This window comes from Genypterus blacodes, unplaced genomic scaffold (genome assembly GCF_046128005.1).
Source record: "Genypterus blacodes isolate CSIRO-AG114 ecotype Tasmania unplaced genomic scaffold, CSIRO-AGI_Gbla_v1 ptg000133l_1, whole genome shotgun sequence".
Taxonomy (NCBI): Eukaryota; Metazoa; Chordata; class Actinopteri; order Ophidiiformes; family Ophidiidae; genus Genypterus; species Genypterus blacodes.
In genome coordinates, this window is record NW_027466935.1 from 1,259,679 (window position 1) to 1,278,314 (window position 18,636).

The 18,636-nt window shown below is 44.2% G+C and overlaps 1 protein-coding gene across 3 annotated transcripts in view; it reads right to left on the minus strand.

Moving 5' to 3' along the window:
- Window positions 1-4,694: 4,694 nt before the first annotated feature.
- znf618 (zinc finger protein 618) overlaps window positions 4,695-18,636 on the minus strand; it is a 31,007-nt gene continuing 17,065 nt past the window's right edge. The window contains exons 6-15 of one of the 3 annotated variants that reach the window (XM_076163785.1): window positions 16,964-17,044; window positions 16,787-16,876; window positions 16,312-16,392; window positions 16,054-16,119; window positions 13,309-13,386; window positions 12,208-12,252; window positions 11,139-11,216; window positions 10,437-10,595; window positions 8,793-9,880; window positions 4,695-8,610 (exon numbers count right to left, since the gene is read on the minus strand). In XM_076163785.1, coding sequence (XP_076019900.1) covers window positions 8,062-8,610; window positions 8,793-9,880; window positions 10,437-10,595; window positions 11,139-11,216; window positions 12,208-12,252; window positions 13,309-13,386; window positions 16,054-16,119; window positions 16,312-16,392; window positions 16,787-16,876; window positions 16,964-17,044 — 2,315 coding nt within the window. In that variant the 3' untranslated portion in view covers window positions 4,695-8,061. Of the gene's footprint in view, window positions 8,611-8,792; window positions 9,881-10,436; window positions 10,596-11,138; window positions 11,217-12,207; window positions 12,253-13,308; window positions 13,387-16,053; window positions 16,120-16,299; window positions 16,393-16,786; window positions 16,877-16,963; window positions 17,045-18,636 lie in introns of all 3 variants that reach the window. The other 2 variants (XM_076163787.1, XM_076163786.1) reach the window with 2 other exon arrangements.

Consider the following 18,636-nt stretch of genomic DNA (forward strand, 5'->3'; position numbering starts at 1 on the left):
ACGGAACGGAGGCAAACAGATCCAAGCATGCAAGATGGACACCGATGAATAATGAAGTAACGATTTGTGCGGCGTGATTAATCGTTAGGATGTGGATGACGGTGTGAGCGAGTGTGCGTCACAACCAGGAACTTTTACAAGTACGATTCTGTCAATTTAATCCTCCTTAAGCCATAAACACAACTTTAAGAGTGTGCGTGTGTGTGTGTGTGTCTCCTGCAACACATCTGCAGGGACAGCACGCAGGCCAATCCAGCGAGTGAAAACTGTGCAGACTCATAACAGACGAACAAAAAAAAAAAGAAGAGAACACGAAAGAAGAAGCAATGAGCCAAGACATGGGGGTTGATTATTTTCAAGTTCTGACATTTCAAAATCATTTAGGAGCCAAATAACACAGTTCTCTCGGTATGTGAAATATTACTTTTCAAGCCTTAGGTTCTCCTGTTGCAAATTAATGATTTGCCCGGGCAATAAGACCGGCATCAGCAATCCTGAAGAAGAAAGTTTAACAAACGGGCCAAAATGATGTTTTCACTAAAAGCTGAACTATGTGGAGCTTCGTCGCAAGCGTCCAGTTTCTCATCCTCCTCCTCCTCGTTGTCTTTAGTCGTCAGGAATTTTGCGGCGAGGTGGCTTGGACGTGCTCCCCCGATCATGACGCGGATGAATAAATAATAACGGTGAGATCAGGGGACATCAGCGAGGAGCTATTTATATCCACAGAGCAAATTTAACCTTGACCTCCTTTTGCACCGCCGCCGCCATGCGCTCGCCAAGATTCAAACATCGCTTTTTTTTCCCTCACACTTCACCGTCATCTCATAACTCTGACTTGGACATGAAATATTCAAAAAAAAAAAAATCCAGCTCCGGCTCCGGCTCCTGTGAATTCCCTCATCATGAACCTCACATCTGTGTGTGTTTGGTTTCAGAGACGCCGCTGCCAACACCTGTGCGCGCCTGCATCCACAGAGTACTAAAACACCTGGACACAGTATTTACCCTGCGTGACAGCAAAGGCTTTTATAGTTAGTATCGTGTTTTATCTTACACGGCCTCAGACGGAGGCCAGAGTTATGTAAGGCGGCTCTGAAAGGTGCACGACAAACCGCAAACCCTCCAAATGTTTTGGGCCTACTGTAATGGTTTGGCCCGGCAAAGGGGGAACTGAGTCAGCAGATAGACGGACAGACAGACAGACAGGCGGGCGGGCGGATGGACGGAGAGACATACAGGCGCGCGGCGGGTGCCTGTGAGGTCAGGGGTGCTGGGTGGAGTGTTAGCGGGAACGACACCTGACAGCGACTGGGTGGATGCGCCCTGGCACTTCTGTACATTCGTGTCACTACCGATCAAAGTCAGTCGGGTCTGAGCTGGCAGAACCACACAGGCTGCACCGACGGGTCCTCCGTGCAGGACAGAGGCGAGGGCGAGAGCGCTTCCGTCCTCTTGTCCTTCCCTGTCCCTCTGATGCTCGTCTTTAGCTCTTCTCCTGTCATTTCTCCGAGGGAATCTCTCTCTGACTTGACTTTCCCAGGGTTCCGTCCTTCTTCCTCATATGTTAACAGAGTTCTGGGAAGTTTTCCCTCGTCTTCCTCGAGTTGGGGAACCATTCCTTGTCGTGGTCCTGTAAAGCCATTGTAAGCGATAAACTTGACTCTGCTTGATTGGCAGGCTGCCGAGCTCATCAATGCCACAGCTTCACGTAATGGAACGGTCCAACAAACAGCAGTTATGGCCTCAGGTCCATCTCCAGACTTACCTCCTGTATTTGTGAACATAAGCCTCCTCGTATAACGCCATGAGTTTGTCGGCTTTCCAAGTCGTCTCTCTGCCTCCTCACAGGATTAACCAAGCAGAGACGAAGCTTCTGTTTTTACTCCCAGCAAACAGAGAGAGAGAGAGGAAGTGGGGAAACACACAGAGCCATCAAAACTCCTCTTCCTTCCCTATATTCTGGAAGGTGACTTGGGCTTTATGGAATATCACAAAACCTACACACACTCAGGTAGAGGGGCCATAAGTCAAGTTAAATTTAGACGTACCTCTGTCCAAAACATCTAATGTCAACAACATCCAGTCATTGAAGGGAAAGGGGACGCTGGACAATCCAACCTGGGTCACCTGCAATAGGGAAAGTGTCCATGTTCATGTGTGTTTACAGGTTTTGAACATTGTAGTGTAACAGACAGCCGGGTGGTACAGAACAACCCAAACCTTCAAGCCTGTTGTGTGTGGTAAGCATGATGGTGTACAGCTGCTGCCTCCCTTGATACAGCTGATAAAAAGTCAGACACCGCCATCTAGTGTTCAAGAAGCTACACGTCCACCAATATCCTCTCATTTGATTTATCAGCTTGACCTGGCAGATTGGAAAAACCCCAAATCTGTGGATGACCTTTATTCTCTTCACTTTCTTTTAAACAGAAAAAAAAGAGCTAATGAAAACCAAATTCCATATAAATTAGCAGCTGTCCAATAGAAAAGTTGTTTGACCCTCATTTTGCTTTTCCAAATGGCTGAAAATGAGAGCTGGCTCGCAACATGCAAGGTCATTAGCGAAAATAAACTTCTCGGTGCAGCTACAGGTCACCTTCAGTAGCCCGGGTTGAGTGTGTGTGTGTGAGCAGGCATTTTGGATGCACGTGCTGTAAATTAGGCTGACTCACAGGGAAAAAGGCAAAAGACAGCGACAGCCCGGGCGTTGGTGCTGCACCATGGTCGTTTGCCCGCCCAGGTGGGAGAGGATTAGGATGAGGAGCAAGGACAGTTTCTTTCTCTTTCTCACTCTCTCTCTCTCTCTCAGCTGAAGCCTCATGGGAATCTTTGCATGCACCTCCAACACAGCCTGTTTGTATTCAACTCCCTCAAAGTTTGTATTCAACCCGTCTGCCCTTACATAATGCCCCCCTCCCCTCCACCTCTACACGTGTTTGAGGCCCTCCGTCGCCCAGCGCTGAAAACAAAGCTTCCATTCCCGACCTTCTTTCGGGAAGGTCGGGAATGATCAGGAATCGTCTCGCTGCAAATGCAAGAAGCAGGTTTTAGGATCCATAATCACCGACTGAAATATAAATGTTACAGATGCAAAAGCCCACAAGGGAGACTTTGGATCATCAAGGCTCCAGAATACATCAAAATGTACAAAAAGGGGTCATGTGATATGATTGTCAGTGGGACGCCATCCAGAGCAGAACAGACTAAAGTAGACATCAAAGGCCTTAAACAAAGAATATCGACGCTGTGTTTTCATTCATCTGTAGCACACTGGAGCCTGCTGACAGCGCTCTTCACCACCACCACTACCATCACCATCATCATCCTCCTCCAAACTCCAATTGAGGGATTATCGCCAAGAAGAATGTTGCTCCATCCCTCCATTGCAGATCAAGACGAAAAGCTCAACCCAGAATGAGATGATTGATAAAACCTGAACTTGCATTGGAATTCCACAGGTGCTTCAACATCTTGCACTCACTCTCACACACTCACACACACACACACAATGTCAATCTCCCCTGCACGTACACAAAAGGGTTCGAGTGACAGTTTGACACAGATTTGGAGTTTATTCACACATCACATACTACAGTGGGTAATGTATTCAAGAAACATTGAACAGCGCTGCCGTATATGACACAGGAAAACAAAAGAGACACAGAATCCTTTTCTTTGCCGTTATATAAAAATAGTGTTGCTACAAAAGTATAAATTAGGCTTACTAATAAGACTAACTCAGATCTAAATCTACACAGGCATCCGCTGCCAAAGTGCGATAAAAAAGACAAATCAACTGAATCAAACTGTTTTTGTTTTTTTGCATTTAGCGGAGTATAAAAGGAAGAAATGCCTGTAAAATAGGATGAAAGCAACACTAGTTTCTTAACCTGATTTGATAATACAGACTATAATCCATACTTAAACGTAACAGATCTGTGTGTGTTAGCATTCTTACAGCGTATTTTACACTTCAACTTTGATTTTTCTGAATAAGTTAAAACCTGAAAACAAAATAAAACTTAGAGCTGATTGCGGTTGTCTAGTAACAGTATCTAAGTGGAGATTTTCTATCATATCAAAACCTTTCAAAATGCTACTGTAGAAAAAAGAGGTATGGTGTTATTGGTGCTCCTATCTCTGAAGTGAAGGCGCCCCCCTGTGGCATAAAAACAGCAGTTCTCTCGTATTTACATCCTCTGAAAATGGATGATGTCACCCCACAAACACCACAATCAGCATCACCCCTCCCTCCCCCTCCCCACCCCGTCTGCCCCCGCCCCTCCCCTCCCCAAAACAGGTTGAAATTCAGTCCAGGGTTGCTTATCTGACTGCAGATGAGTGTTTTAAGGTAACGTCTACTCTGAGCCGACATGAATCACTTCCATCGTATGAGAAACACTGGCTTATAAGTTTATATATCAGTACTCTTATTAAAAGCATGCATATCTTAGATATAATTCTCATTTCACCAACAAAAAGAATGCCATTTCTAAGTAGAGTTAAGTTGACATCGGTACGTCAACAATGTTTTGTCCCAGAGCATATCCTATCTGAAATACTAATTTAAAAACTGTAATAAAAATCCCTTCATCAGTTTGATTGAGGATCAAAACCTCCAAACTGATGTACAGTATTTTGACCATTTCTGTGAGCAAACAGACAAGTTTGTATTAACATTTTTTCCCCCCCGGATTGATAAATTACAATATTATCTTCTGAGTATTGAGGTAAAACATTGGACTGGTTATTTAAAAAATTAAATTTTAAAATAGAATTTACACCCATCTTGTTTTTTTTCTTGTTACCAAAATATAAACCTGTAACATAAATCAGTTGTAAGACAGCAGTGTACACCTTGATTTCAGGAATGCAAGTTAGAACAATACAACCATGTACGTCTCGGTTCATTCATGGAAACCGTAAGAGTAACAGTGATAACATGTTTAAATCTGTATTAACACAGTGGATTATCAAAATCAACCCGGACACCACGAGAATTGTTAATTTGTGAAAGAAACGTTAGTGATTGTGGCTGATGTAAGAAATGTTCTGAGGGAAAGTTTTTGTGTTAGACGCAGAAATGAAGCAAGAGTAGTTTGATTCATGGAGATCGATGAGGCTGCGTGAGAAATGGGCGTGAAAACGGAAATAGTTTGAAATTCAGCACCTTTAACTCGTAAATGAGAGAATTTCAGCATTTCGGATCTTCCGTGAAATCCTAATCAATAGTGACAAAGTCCAGACAAAGAACGAACAAGTATATTTGGCGGGAAAATATCCAGCGTGCCGATCCTGCAGACACGCTGGATATTTTACAAACGCTGCAATATTTTTCTTGTATTTCATACCGATACTGTAATGAATCTGCTATGAATATTGGTGCTTTCGTATTTGTTCTACATTCAGTTTGACGTGACAGCTGGGTGACGTGGTCTCTGTTGGCGAAGCATGTAGAGGCAAAAAACGCTGTAGCGATAAAATCTCATCGGTTCATTGTAATGCCGCAAAGACAAAAATCACATCACCGTATTGATATATATATATATTGATTGATATGTCTCCCTGCTCTGCTCAGACCGTCGTGAGGACCTGCTGATCTCAGACGGGTAGCTAGCCTGGCTTGTAAAATCTGCTGTGGAGTCATTTCAACACTGGCTTTATAAAGTGGAGGGTTGTGCTTGGTTGTGTTATTGTGAGGTTGAGGTTTGACATTAAGATTCCTGACATCTGTTATCTAAACAGTCGACTCCAAAGCAGATAGGCTAAACCAGGTTTACCTTTAAAAGAAGAGTCCTAAAAAACGGAAAAACACAGCAAGAACAACAAAAGAAGTTGTCTATGTAACGTATCGATCCACCTTTCACCACCAGAGGCCGCTGCTTTCAATTGTCAGCCGTAAGTCCCTTTGCGTCCACAGGCGTGAAAAAAGGAAAAGGTAAAAATAAAGTAGAAGCTATGGAAGGATGGTAAAGAGCAGAAGAAGAAGAAGAAGAAGAATAGAACTGCAATATAAAGGCGTGAGAGGTTCAGGTGATCACATGAAAGAGACTTAAGGCCCAACACAGAGAAAAACAAAGCAGTACTTGACTAATTAGTACCAGAGGCAACAGTCCTACCTTTCACTCATCCATCCTATCTTACGAGTGTTAATTTCACATAAATCTATAATAAAAATACACAATAAAAAGAATAAATAATTTGACTTCATTAATATACAGTGATGACTTGGTTAAAGTACTTAGAAAATTGCTTCCCCCTCCTCGACACACCGTCGGTTAGCCGCATCCTCCTCTGTTGCTAATGGCACTAATTACATTAGGGGTGGAACGTTTCACCAGAGTCGCGGTTCAGCGCGCGCCTCGGCGTCGAGGTCACGGTTTCGGTGCGGTGAGGGAAAAAAATAAAATTAAAAAATAGTGTTGGCTCCTCCCCTTTGCACTCATTCCTGAGAAACTCCTCCTTTAATCTCACAAATACAAAAGTACGTTTTCATCCCTAACCAACTGCAGGAGCTTCGAGAGAACAGTCCCCGTTTGAACGATGAGGTTGTAAACGATGCCCTGTGATAAAGCTTATTGCCCTGAAACCGGTAAATGTCATTGTGTAGTTTATACGAGGACGACGATGTGTATATTACAATGATAAATGAGGAAATATGGACGAGCCTTTCCTTAATGAGCTTCAACAATTTACAACTTTGTAGTGAAGCCAAACGAGGCTTTCTGACAACACTAAACCTTTTTGGAAAGGTATTGAAAATGGGTTCGCCGCTCGAAGGTTGGTCGACATCTGCTGGCCAAAATAGAGCTGCGTGTGAAATGATGAAGATTGACGATGACTACGATGTGTACGACTATATTAATACACTGTACACAGGGGTTTATACAGAGGGTGTGTTTGTGCGATTGTGTCTGAAAGCGTGAGAGGTTGTTTTGTTCGGCTTCACGTGGGCCAGATGAGGTGGTGCGGCGGCTGTATATCTAAGGATTTATATAATTATCTGCCAATTACCTTATTTAGAGGCATTCTGTTCGGAATATTTCCCCACAGATCTGATCTCTGTACACTCGCACTGCTTTGAAACACACATTAGTGTCAGATGTAAGTACAATTTCCGCAATAACAGCAGGTTCAATTTGACACTTCTCCTTCTTCTGGGAATCAAAGGAACAGATATATTTAAGGAAACGAATACTGGCCTTTTTCGTGCAAGAAGCAGATTTAATGTGGATATTTAGCAGCGTAACTCTGAGTTTAGAAAGAAAACAAAACCACTGGACGACCTTTACTTTTCGGCTCATTTAGCTATTTGCCCGAAAACGAGAACGCAAGCCGATGTTTGCAGATGAACAGCAGCTTTGTAGTGAGACGGCTGCAGCAAACACCGCGCCACTGATGATTAGAGATTTGCATACCCGTCACGGCCAAATATATTGTAAAAACTGAATTTTCAGTGTTGGAGAGCAGTAAAAACTATACATTTGTTACATTTCATTAACGGCACGATGGCAGTGAAGACGCACCACTTTAACTGACTGTTGTACCGCACTGAAGAAGATCGTTCATTAACATATGCTACAGTATTTACAGCCGCACAAGGTCTAAGTATTTGTTTTCAGCTGTGTAGAACAGTAAAGTGGTGAGAGATTTTACGTGGCGGTGTCGCCGTCCCGTGAGAGTAACAGCATAAAGCCTTCAAGCAGTTTAGTCGTTAGGCTGGAGTGATTCTGATCACTGGCCACGGTGGGACTGAAGGTCGCCCCGCTCAATGTGCGTCCCAAAACGAGGGCGTCGTACGGAACTGGACAATTTCGCGATGTTTACCGTTCCACCCCTAAATTCTGTCCACAGTACTTAATAATCGTCCTTTCTCCTTATACAGTATTTAATAAGCCTTATTGTTTTGTAATGTTACCTATACAATGTGAATTTTCCTGTAAATATCTATTGTGAGAAGTATTTGATATCCGCACACATTTATGTTTACACACCTGTATAAATAGCCTTGAGTCATTGGGTGGAGGTGGAGGTTTGGTTGGGGTTGGGCGAGTGGCGTTACTAGCCCATGTTGGAGCGAAGGAAAATTAGTTTGTTCATCTCCTCGGCGGTCACCTGCTGCCTCCTCTTCATCGCCAGGCTCTGCTCGCACACAGTCACGCACTCGTTGCGTAAGCCCACGGCGGGCACGGCGAGGAGCCACAGCGCCAGGCGGGAGAGCCGCGGGAACTTGTCGCCCACCGCCGAGCTCCAGTACTGGAAGAGTTCTGGCGTTCCCTGGAGGAGAGGCTCGGCCAGGTACTGAAAAATCTCTTGTCTAACCTGGCTTTGGATCTCGTCGTTACTCGACACGGAGAAAGATGAAGACGCGGTCCCCCGAAAGGTTCCGCAGTTGTTGCCGCCCCCGTCCAAGCGGCTTCGTTTCGGCGTGGTTGGGCCGTCGGTGTCCCGTTCTTCGCTGGTCGATCCACCGCCAGCAGTCAGACCTCCATCCTTCTCAGCTGCCATTTCACACGCACGTGATATTATGTCCTCGTGCTGGTAGGCCGGCACTGAACGCAGCTTCAGTTGTGGATCCAGAATCATGGCGACTTGGTGAGCTCGCTCCACCTACACAGAGGGAACAACATTTTCCTTGACTGACTAATTGTGGAAATACACAGTATGTGTTTTATATCAAGATCTCCAAGTTAATTCACGACCTAATGTCAGATTCTAAAGGCCATTTATAAATTCAATGATATTCGGGGGTTTGACCTATAGAACATGACACAAATGAGAAAATGTAATACCTTGAAGTTTTCCTTGAGTGCTTCTAGGAAATAGTGGCAGAGTTTGCTCGCCGTGCCGGTTCCAGCCTCTCCTGCTTTAGAGGTAAAAAACTTCTCTAAGCGCAGGTAGACAGGAAGCACCTGCTGTAAGGTTGGTCTTCTCTGGCTGCTCAGCTCCAGAGCCGCCAGACGCAGAGGTGACAGCAGACAAGCCAGTGTCCCGAGCAGGTGCTTGTTGAGACCTTGGAGGAGCGGAGCCGTGGTCTTAGTTCGTCCGAAAGCCTCGCAGATCTGTTCAAAGTGAGCGTGGACCTGCAGGAGGGCTTCGGCCATACGATCCCAGCAGGCGGGTGTGGGGCACTGTGCCGGACCGCTCTGTGTGCCTTCCTCTGCTGCGCTTCCGCTGTTGGTAGATGGTTCCTCGCGAAAAGCCAGGGTGGTGGTGGAGGCGATGTCTCGGCATGTTGCCAGGAGCTCGGCCAACTCGTGGAGGCCCCGTGCCTGGAGACTGCGCTTCCCGAGGACAGCCTGGACTACAGCGCCGAGCGAACACCCCGCACAGCGCAAGCATATCCTCCCTCGGCCTCCACCTCCGAGTGGAAAACCTGCCGCCCACACCCTGGGCTCTGAAACGTACACGGTGCGAATGTCCGACATCACAAACTCAGACAGCACGTTCTGCACCCAGTGGTGAATCTGATCCGGCCCTTCCCTAAGCTCCGCCTCCCTGACGCCGAGCACGTAGCGCTTCAGTCTTGACCCCTCCACTTGATAAGCCGTCAGAACGTAACAGGCGTCTGGGCCCGACGTCTGGGAGTGGCAGGTCACGGCGATGCCGAGCGAAGCGTTGGAGCCGAGGGCACACGTGACCTTGACCTTGACTTGGTTGTACATGCGGGGCAGCTGGCGGAGTGCCAAGGCGCTCATGTTGCCGAGGGCATCTCGGGTAGAATAGGCGCCGTGACGAGCGCCCGTGTCTACCAGGGTCTGCGCCAGCTTCAGGAAGTCTTTGCTGTTGAGCACGTTGAGCATGCTCAGATCTGAGCACATCACCCGCAGGAGGCGCTCAGCCACCTGCTGCCGCTCCTTCTCTGGCAATCCATTGTTCTCTGTCCACATGTACGGTACAGAAGATGGACAGATAGGCAGGCAGAGCAAAAGATAAGAAAGGCAATTACTGTTAATGTTTAATTTGATACGTTAAGCTGAGCACACATGGTATTTTACGGTCTTCAAAAGGGAAACTTGTGAGTTAAGGACACGGCAACAAGACAAGAACAAACATGACTTGACTTACATTTTAGTAAGTATTCTGTGTAACTAAGTCATTCAAGATGTGTAAGGAATGTGATGAAATTACAGGAAAACAATTCTGAGCAGATTTTAGAGCTCAGTGTCATAAATACCTCATAAATTCCTTGAGATAGTAACACACACACTGAACTTGTCCTCAATCAATCAAAAGTATTACCTATAAAAACTGAATAACAACCTAAAGCAACAAAACAAGTTTCTTCAGATATTTCCTGCTACAAGAACACAACAGGTCAAACAATTGTTATCTATTCCAAATGAGATGAGCTTTAGGGGAATAGGCGTATACATTTATAATACACGTGTAATCACATTTCCTGCAGAGCAGTTTGGCCTGTGAGCCGTACTTACGGTTGAGGCTGGGGTTCCTCTGGGTGTGGCTGTGAGGCTGGACGTGGAGCTGGACGGAGGAGTGGGCCTGAGCGGAGGGACCTCGCCACAGCGGCTCCTGGGGTGCAGCCGCCGTGGAGGCTTTGGGCGAATCCCCTTTGGTGTGGTTCTCATTGTCCGCTGAGGGAGGAGACACCAAAGGCAGAGGTGACAATACTGTATCGCTTTGATTTAAAAAATAAAAAATTGCCATGTCATGCCAGTGGATGAAAACCAGATGGAAAAAAAGCATGGGAATGTTTGAAAACAAGCTTGCGAAACTTAAACTTGTATTACCTCAATGACATTCAACTGCAAATATGCAGCAATTATGCTTGTGGTAATATTACTTCTTTGAAAGTCTGGAAGTCAGTGCCGAACTTCTTCCATATGATGGCAACTAATTGTGCGGGAACGTCAGATTGTACAATGCATTTATGTCAAGGATATAACACATAAGAGAGATGACGCACAAAAACAACTGGGCCCAGAAGAAAAATCTTTAATTTGCAACTACAGATACAAATACATATGGATATTTAAATTAGAAACACTAGTGTACAATGTGTGTGGCAATGATTGTACAGACTGTCCTGACATGTAAGGAACTGTACAGCCACTGAAGGTTATGCTCACACACTGTTATCCTGTAACAAACAGTGCATCAGTAAGTAAGTGACTCACCGGCGTGGGACTGCATATGTTCCAGCAGGTTGTTGTAGAACTGGAACTGGATACCGCAGGCACCACAAGTGTAGGGTTCTAGAAAATCACAAGGCCCACATGAGGTCGGCTTGTTACAGTTTGTACGTAGGCCTTATTTTCACCTGGGCGTGTAGCGGTGATTCTGAACTGGGATAACTTTAACCAGAACATTCCACCGATTGTTAATATTCGCCAGCATTATTGAGATTGGACTAGCTTTCCTGGAGCGCGGGGATGGACAAACATGCAAAGCTTGCGCAAACAATATGGGGATTAGTTGAATTTGAGCCGATTCTTGTGACTGCGATACCGTAAATTGCCGAAGTGACTGTAAAACTCAACATATTCCACAACTTTAGCAATGATCGTTTGGATTCATTTCTATCTTGATGACGTTTCATCCATCCACGTCACTGTAGGGAGGCAAGGACGCTGGGACAGAGCTTTGAATCTGTTCACTCTGTGTGCGTTTGTATTTTTTTTGTGTGTTGCAAAGCCCTGTGGACTGTGGAGGACGTGTATACCAGTATCAGTGAAATATGTGGCAATACAGGATATAGCTGACTGACACTTTTCTAAGATATACTGACAGCAATGTTGTCCTGTGAGAATTCCGGTGACACGTTTATTTGAAATTGATGAGGTTAATTTTGTGAGAGTGAAAAAATTAACTTCATCTGAAATTCAGACATTTGTTTATGAAAAAAAAAGTATATTCCGAAAGGCAGAATTAATATTCTTTAATATCAGCAGATTAATTTGACACTGTGTCACTGAGTATGCCAATTTTCAGCTGTCACTCATTATGGAGCCCGAGCCTTTAGAAAACACCATGCGGGCACAGAATACAGCTGATGTTGCACAACCTCGTATGAAATGTCACTGAGATAATTCAGAGAAATGCAGCAGACTCTGTATATTCACAATAAATTGTAGGGAAAATGATTGCACCAAATGACAACATAGTGACAAAAACGGAAAAAAAAGTGAAATGGAAAAGGGCATGGTATGCATATTATTCTGAGTAGGTAGGTGGATTTCGACTTACTCTGCGCTGTAGAGAAGGTGGTGGCCACCAGGGGGCTTGGAGTTCCTGTAGGCAAGAGGATGGGAGGGGAGTGAGATGCCTGCCACACCACACTGAGGGCGTAATGCTCTTTTCCCTTGTTCAAATCAATGAGTGCCTTTGGTTTCTCTCCATTGTCTAAAATGATTCAGGGATCATTGAAATACTATCATTTCAATGATGTCCCACAAAACACATGTCCCAATAAACATACTACATGTATGTTGCACCTTTGATTGATTTTTTGGATTTTTTTCACTGCATATCATCTCGGTCCCTGATAAGTGAGTAGTGGGGATTTTAAAGGATGATCATTTCCAGGTGTCCGATAGGAACCATCAATATAGAGCTAACAGCCCTGACTACACGTGTAGGGGGCAAGTGGACATGCGTCTACATTCACAATGTCATGCCAGACATTGGGCCTGTTAAAACTCTGCATTCCTTTTGCTCACACAAAAATCAGACTAAGCAGTACACATGGCTGGTGTCTCTTAATCGGCTTACAAGAGGAAGCATGAAGAATCAAGCTTATAATGTGCATGTAAACACAGTGAATGAAACAGACCAGGTCGTTCCATTCAAGGCCGTTTTGTGCCCCAAAAGAATGATAGCGTTCATGAAAGGATCACCCAGGAATGGTTCAAGGAACATTAAATTGTTATTATGTCAATGTCATGGTCAAAATGGGGGGAGCTGCAGAAAGGACATCTAAACTCTGAAGCCTCTTGTTGCGTCACTGCCAGACCCCGAGTGGCAGCTGGGTGAAGACAGTCACCGAGAGGCATCTTCATCTTTCTAGCAAACTGAAGTAGTGTCACATTAATAGGGTTGTCAGAGTGTTTTTACAATAATGCAGGTAGCTCACATTAAGCCCTCTCTTACACCGGCTTTATCTGAATTTCGGGTCCAGACATCAGAGGCCAAACAGTGTCTGAAGAAAAATCCTCTCTTTGTAGATTGACATTCACAAGCGATGCACTCGCTCTGCTGCGGAACTGAAAATAATTTTCAAAGCGCAAGCAGAAACGATTTACAAACAGACACACACAAGCGTTCACACGTAAGTGACCCGGTGCTCACCGCTTGAATTCTGCGAGCTGTTTGTGTCAACCAGGCTAGACTGCATTGCGCTCTCCATTTTCCGACTAAATGGGCTATCTGTAAGAGACAACAGGGTAGAAGCATTGAGTGGCGCGCCCACGCTGAATAAAAACATCAAGACTTTTATGCAATGAACCAACGGGGACAAAAATCAATGACTTGCAATTTTACACTTCATTTAAGTTTTCATCGTACACATTAAGAGCCTCAACCAAGGATCCAAACGTAATGTACATTTAAATATGGGTTTAATTCCACTCCCCCCCTCTCCTTTCCATCTTTTTGACCCACTTTCATGATCAGAGTGAGTGCTTTGCTTTAAATAGTTCTGCAATGGCATCATGCTTCCCCTGCAGAAAGATGTGGAGGGGGGGGGCCTGTTATACACAGAAAGTTTAAAGAAAATAAACCAAAACAGGACTGAATTGGGATGCCGGGAAAAAAGAATTGGGGAAGCAATGGAACAGGGTCAAATTGAAAAGTCTAAATTGGCTGAAATACTGGGAAATGTATGACTTACTCAGTTACAACGCAAATCTTTGGCATTTCTTACTTTGTTAACATATACACACACACAAAAAGGACAAATTGAATTGAATTTTGGACACACCACAGAAATAACAAGGACAAATATTTAATACAGCTAATCATTGGATTGACATGTGCATACTGAAATTTGGCAGTGGGGTCATTTGAATATTTAACACTTCCAACATTTTCAATGTGGCTCAGCCCTGAAGGCAAAAAATAAAGACAAGGAAAACACTGTTTAAATTATAAATGTTCTATTAGACGTTAAGTGAACGAAATCGTCCCCAGCGGTTCCGAGCCCGGTCATCTTATCCGCTGCAACTTCACAGCAGGGGGGCAACGAGGCTGAAAGTATCTACGCTCAAACTCAACGGTAAACAGCGTGTGGTCATGCAGGTGGCCGGACTGGAACCACCATTTATAAGAGAAGGTACAGGCAACAGGCGGGTCACGCGCCTCTCCTGCGCCTACGTAAACAGCGGCTTTGACTGCACCATTCACGTGGCACAGCAGAGGTTATCCAAACACGTGGGCTCTCCACAACACATTCATCTTTATCACAAACCAAATATTTGAAAACTTTTGATGTCAGGATTATGCATCATCCTGGGTTTTTCTGCAGAGAAACCGATTTCAGCAGATGTCAGTTTATTCCTTCTGAAACGGCCCAGTTTTCTTCACACAGCAGCGAGATGTGGATCTTGAAAAAAAGAAAAAACTCTGTGCTCGGCTTTGGTTGATTTCCCAAAATACATCAAATGGTGCTCAATTTTGTGAAAGTGGAATCACGGTGGCACATCAAGCTTGGATGAATCACAGCCCAGTGGTGGACACATTATCACCGTTTGATAATCAAAGCCACAAGGATGACCTGATAGATTTAAACGGCTTTGCAGAGATGTTAATTATATATTGATGCATATCAGATTATACTGATACATCATTGATACTAGGAGACCAGGTGTCATCCAGAGATCCTATTACCCACATCTAAGTTTAGATTGTATTAAATGTAAAGAGGTGATGGCCCCATATAAAACACATACTGATTAAGTATTATTTGTCCGCATTACCCAAGTCTATAATTTATATTCAAACAGAACCTCCAAGAGATGACAGTAAACCGTTATCCATTTCGACACAACACAACCTAAGCTGTGGTAGAGATTCAATTGTTACATTGGCCATAATCTTCACTTGGATATGACAAATGCTGTCCAGCAAGAAACACAATGTACACAGTGAGCTGTCAGGATCTGCTGCAGCATAGCTGCTGACTTTTTACATAGCTGGCAGAAAAAAATGGGGATCTGAAGACAGCACAGCAATAACTTGGTCTTGTAAAGAATTCTGCAAGAGAGCTGGCTCATCACAAACATATAGGTCAATAAACGATGAAGTTTTATTGTCAAGCTGCAAAAAAGGACAAAAGGAATATACACACGTCAAAGAACTACTGGAAATATAGTTAAATAAGATTTTAAATATCTAGTCTTCTGAAATACATTTTTGGAGCCCCACTTTGACCACCTTAGTATGAAATCATGAGAGCCATGTTCAGGCTGATACATGCTCCCAGTAACACGCACAGCAGCACAGGCACAGGAGGGGGCAGGACACCAGTCAGATCAACTGAAAGTGAATACACCAGCAGTCACTGGTGACTGAAAAAGACATTCAAAGAGACAAACCTGCACTCTGAGGCATCTCGCACAAGACAGTGCAAGTGTGTGAAGTTTTATCCTTATGCCAATGTTTTCTGACTTACCGGAGCATCAAGTGGGAGCCAGAAAACAACCGCCTGACTGGACGTGAACAGCCTGTGTTTAACCTCCCCGACAGCTACAGATTCAGGGTGAGATGGGATATAGCCTGCCCTCTTGGCAGCCGCATGTCTAGACTTCGGGCGAATTATGCCGGAGATGGCTACTAAACGCTACAGGATGCACATTCGGCAGGGAGAGTGGCGCTCGCTGCAGGACAAAGCAGGTAAAGTACCGATGCCATGCCGTGCAAGCTTTAATGGCTTCACTGGCAAGGAATTCCAACCACAAGATGAAAAACTTCTCAGTCTTACCTGGGCTGCTGTCAAGCTGCTGGGAATTTACTGGCTCACTTTGAAATCGTCGGAAATGTGTTTGTACTTAAGTCTTCCAAATGTTTTTTTTTTCTAGGAAAAGGTAAGAGACTCACTTGCACCCGGTACTGGAAGATGAAACTGCATATGACACCACCAACTGTGTTTACCTTGCTGCATTTCTGTATGACAATTGGTCAAATTCTGGTCATTATTTAGATACAGATACAAAAGTAAGTATGCGCATTTTCATAGAATTTTCGTCTGATATGAGGCTAGATGTTTTATTAGGTGCAACAGCACAGCATCATGAAGAAAACAGAATCTCATTAGTAATAATGAGGACATAAAATGATGCTTACTTTTCTCCTTACCAGTTTGGCTGTGGCTGAATTTACTGATGTCGATGCTCCCACGCTGCTGCACCCGTGATGCCTTAATATCAAAGGTTCGACCTACATCAAGAGAGGTTTCACAGAGTCAATTCTATTCATTGTATTTAATGTGGAACATTTGATTGCAAAGCTTGAAGAAGAAAAAAAACATGTTCACTGTAATTATGTGTTATTTGAATAAATGTATGTTGTGGATTATCGTGTAATCAGTTTGGGGATGTTGAAAAGTGGAAATTGAAGCAAAAGAGGGCCAATAAAAGCATCTGCACAAAAACAACAGAGGCAGCGGTGACGATGGTGCCATAGAGACTTGGCCACATAATCCACAACACCTGAGGGACATTAAGCAAACTCGTGCTATCGATCTGCAAGGTTTACTTGTGATCTTCCATTTCATGAAAATCGGAATTGGATCTTTGTATTGTTCTAATCAAACATAAAAAAAAAGGCTCACCCATTGGAGTGTGAAGTACAACGTGCTCCTGGTATGGGTTGAAATATTTGTACTGCTTCCCACAGAACTCGCACACGTAACTCCCGGTTTCTAGGGAGCACAGAAGCAAAGAAAGAATTGATTTCACTCCATTTCATGTTAGTACAAAGACGCTGAAATGCATCATAGGAGGCTTACTTGGTCCAATTTTCTGATAGGGTTCCACTGGCTCCTCCTCTTTAAGGTCATCCACAGGTAACACCACCTGTTCATATGGATCTGTGCAAAGTGGAGGAAGGGAGGAGGAGAAGATGTTTACAATACAGTCTCCTATTGAACACTGAAAGCTGTTGTACTGATTCTACAACAAAGCTCCACACATATCAACCAACAAACAACAATTCATTCATCCAACTACACCCTCATCCTCTCCACAGTAGTTGATAACCTCTGTTGTAATGCTGTCCTAATCCTTCATGTCTGTATGTGAATGCATTAACGTGGAATGCGGCCACTCCAGAAAAACAACATTATGTGCCGTGCCAGGGAAGCTTGCCGAGTCCTCACTCAGGTCTGAAATCCCTTTGCTACGGCTGGATTGGGGGTGTCAGCATCAGATACAAATGTTGTAACTTTCCAAAAGACACAAACAGAAATTTACGCCCACTTAGTGCTGCAACTGCGGCGGTATGTTAAGGTCTCAAGCTCGTCATTCCTTCTACTTGTGTCCCTGCTCTGCCTTCAAGGAGAGATTACAGAGGCATGCAGAAGATGAGGAATTCTTGTTAAGAATCAGTTCTCTTTTCAGCAAAACCTTCGAGTGCCAGGATTCTATACAGGTATGAAAGCATTCTCTTTCCGCCATGAAGCATATAGAGACCTTCTACTTTCCAAACCACTAAGGGGAGAGTGGACAGGTGCTTATTGGTGTACTTTACTTGCAAGCGGACTATCATGTGTCTGGCAAAAGAAAGTCATCAACAATATTGTTCAATCCCACTGGTAAACAGTTTGCTCCAGTTTCCCTCCACTGCCTTCATCATTGACAGAATGATTAGTCAAGTTGTAAAAAAGCCACTTTGTCCACAAACACACTTGACTTGTATCCAAAAACGTACAGTTCTGTATATATGCACGCATCGACGAAAAACTAGACTGTACACTTTATTTATAGCGTTGCTTCAAAGAAACATAGCTGAGCGAGCAAAGAGTCTGTCAGTATCTATAATGACAGCTTTCCCAGCTTACGGTGAGAAGCACCCCACTGCTTTTCCTGTATATTTATACCTTCCCCCTTAATATGCACTGTCCTCCCCAGCTGCGAGTGTCACTTCTCGTGTAGTGACTCTCCTAGTGAAGTGCGAGTGGGAGTGGGAAGGACTGGTTTGGTTAAAGTCAAAGTACATAAATGTAGATCGTTCCGCCGTGGGCTTTATTTACCTCAATTCAGGAAGCACAAGATATGTTCTAGGGCAGGGGTCTTCGAACGTTTTTCAGGCCAAGGATCCCCAAACTGATGGAGAGATGGAGCAGGGACTCCCTACTATATATATTGTATAAATATTGTATCAAACTGGGCCTAGTACCATGTAGAAACATAGCTACCCTGTTATTGTGCATTCAATTCTAAGATATTCAGTGACGTGCAGTGAGGTTTGTGGCTGGGGAGGCACTGAGTCTTTCAAAGTCAGATTTACAAATATATGAATTCAACAAAGAGAAATGCGCTCTCTCAAATGCGACAAATTCATCCACATCTAGATGATGTGGATGAACTGTTGAACCAGGCGCTTTCCACTGCCAAAATATGGGCTTTTTACAAAAAGACCCATTTGGTCCATGGTTACACTGTCATGTTTCCCAAATTTGAC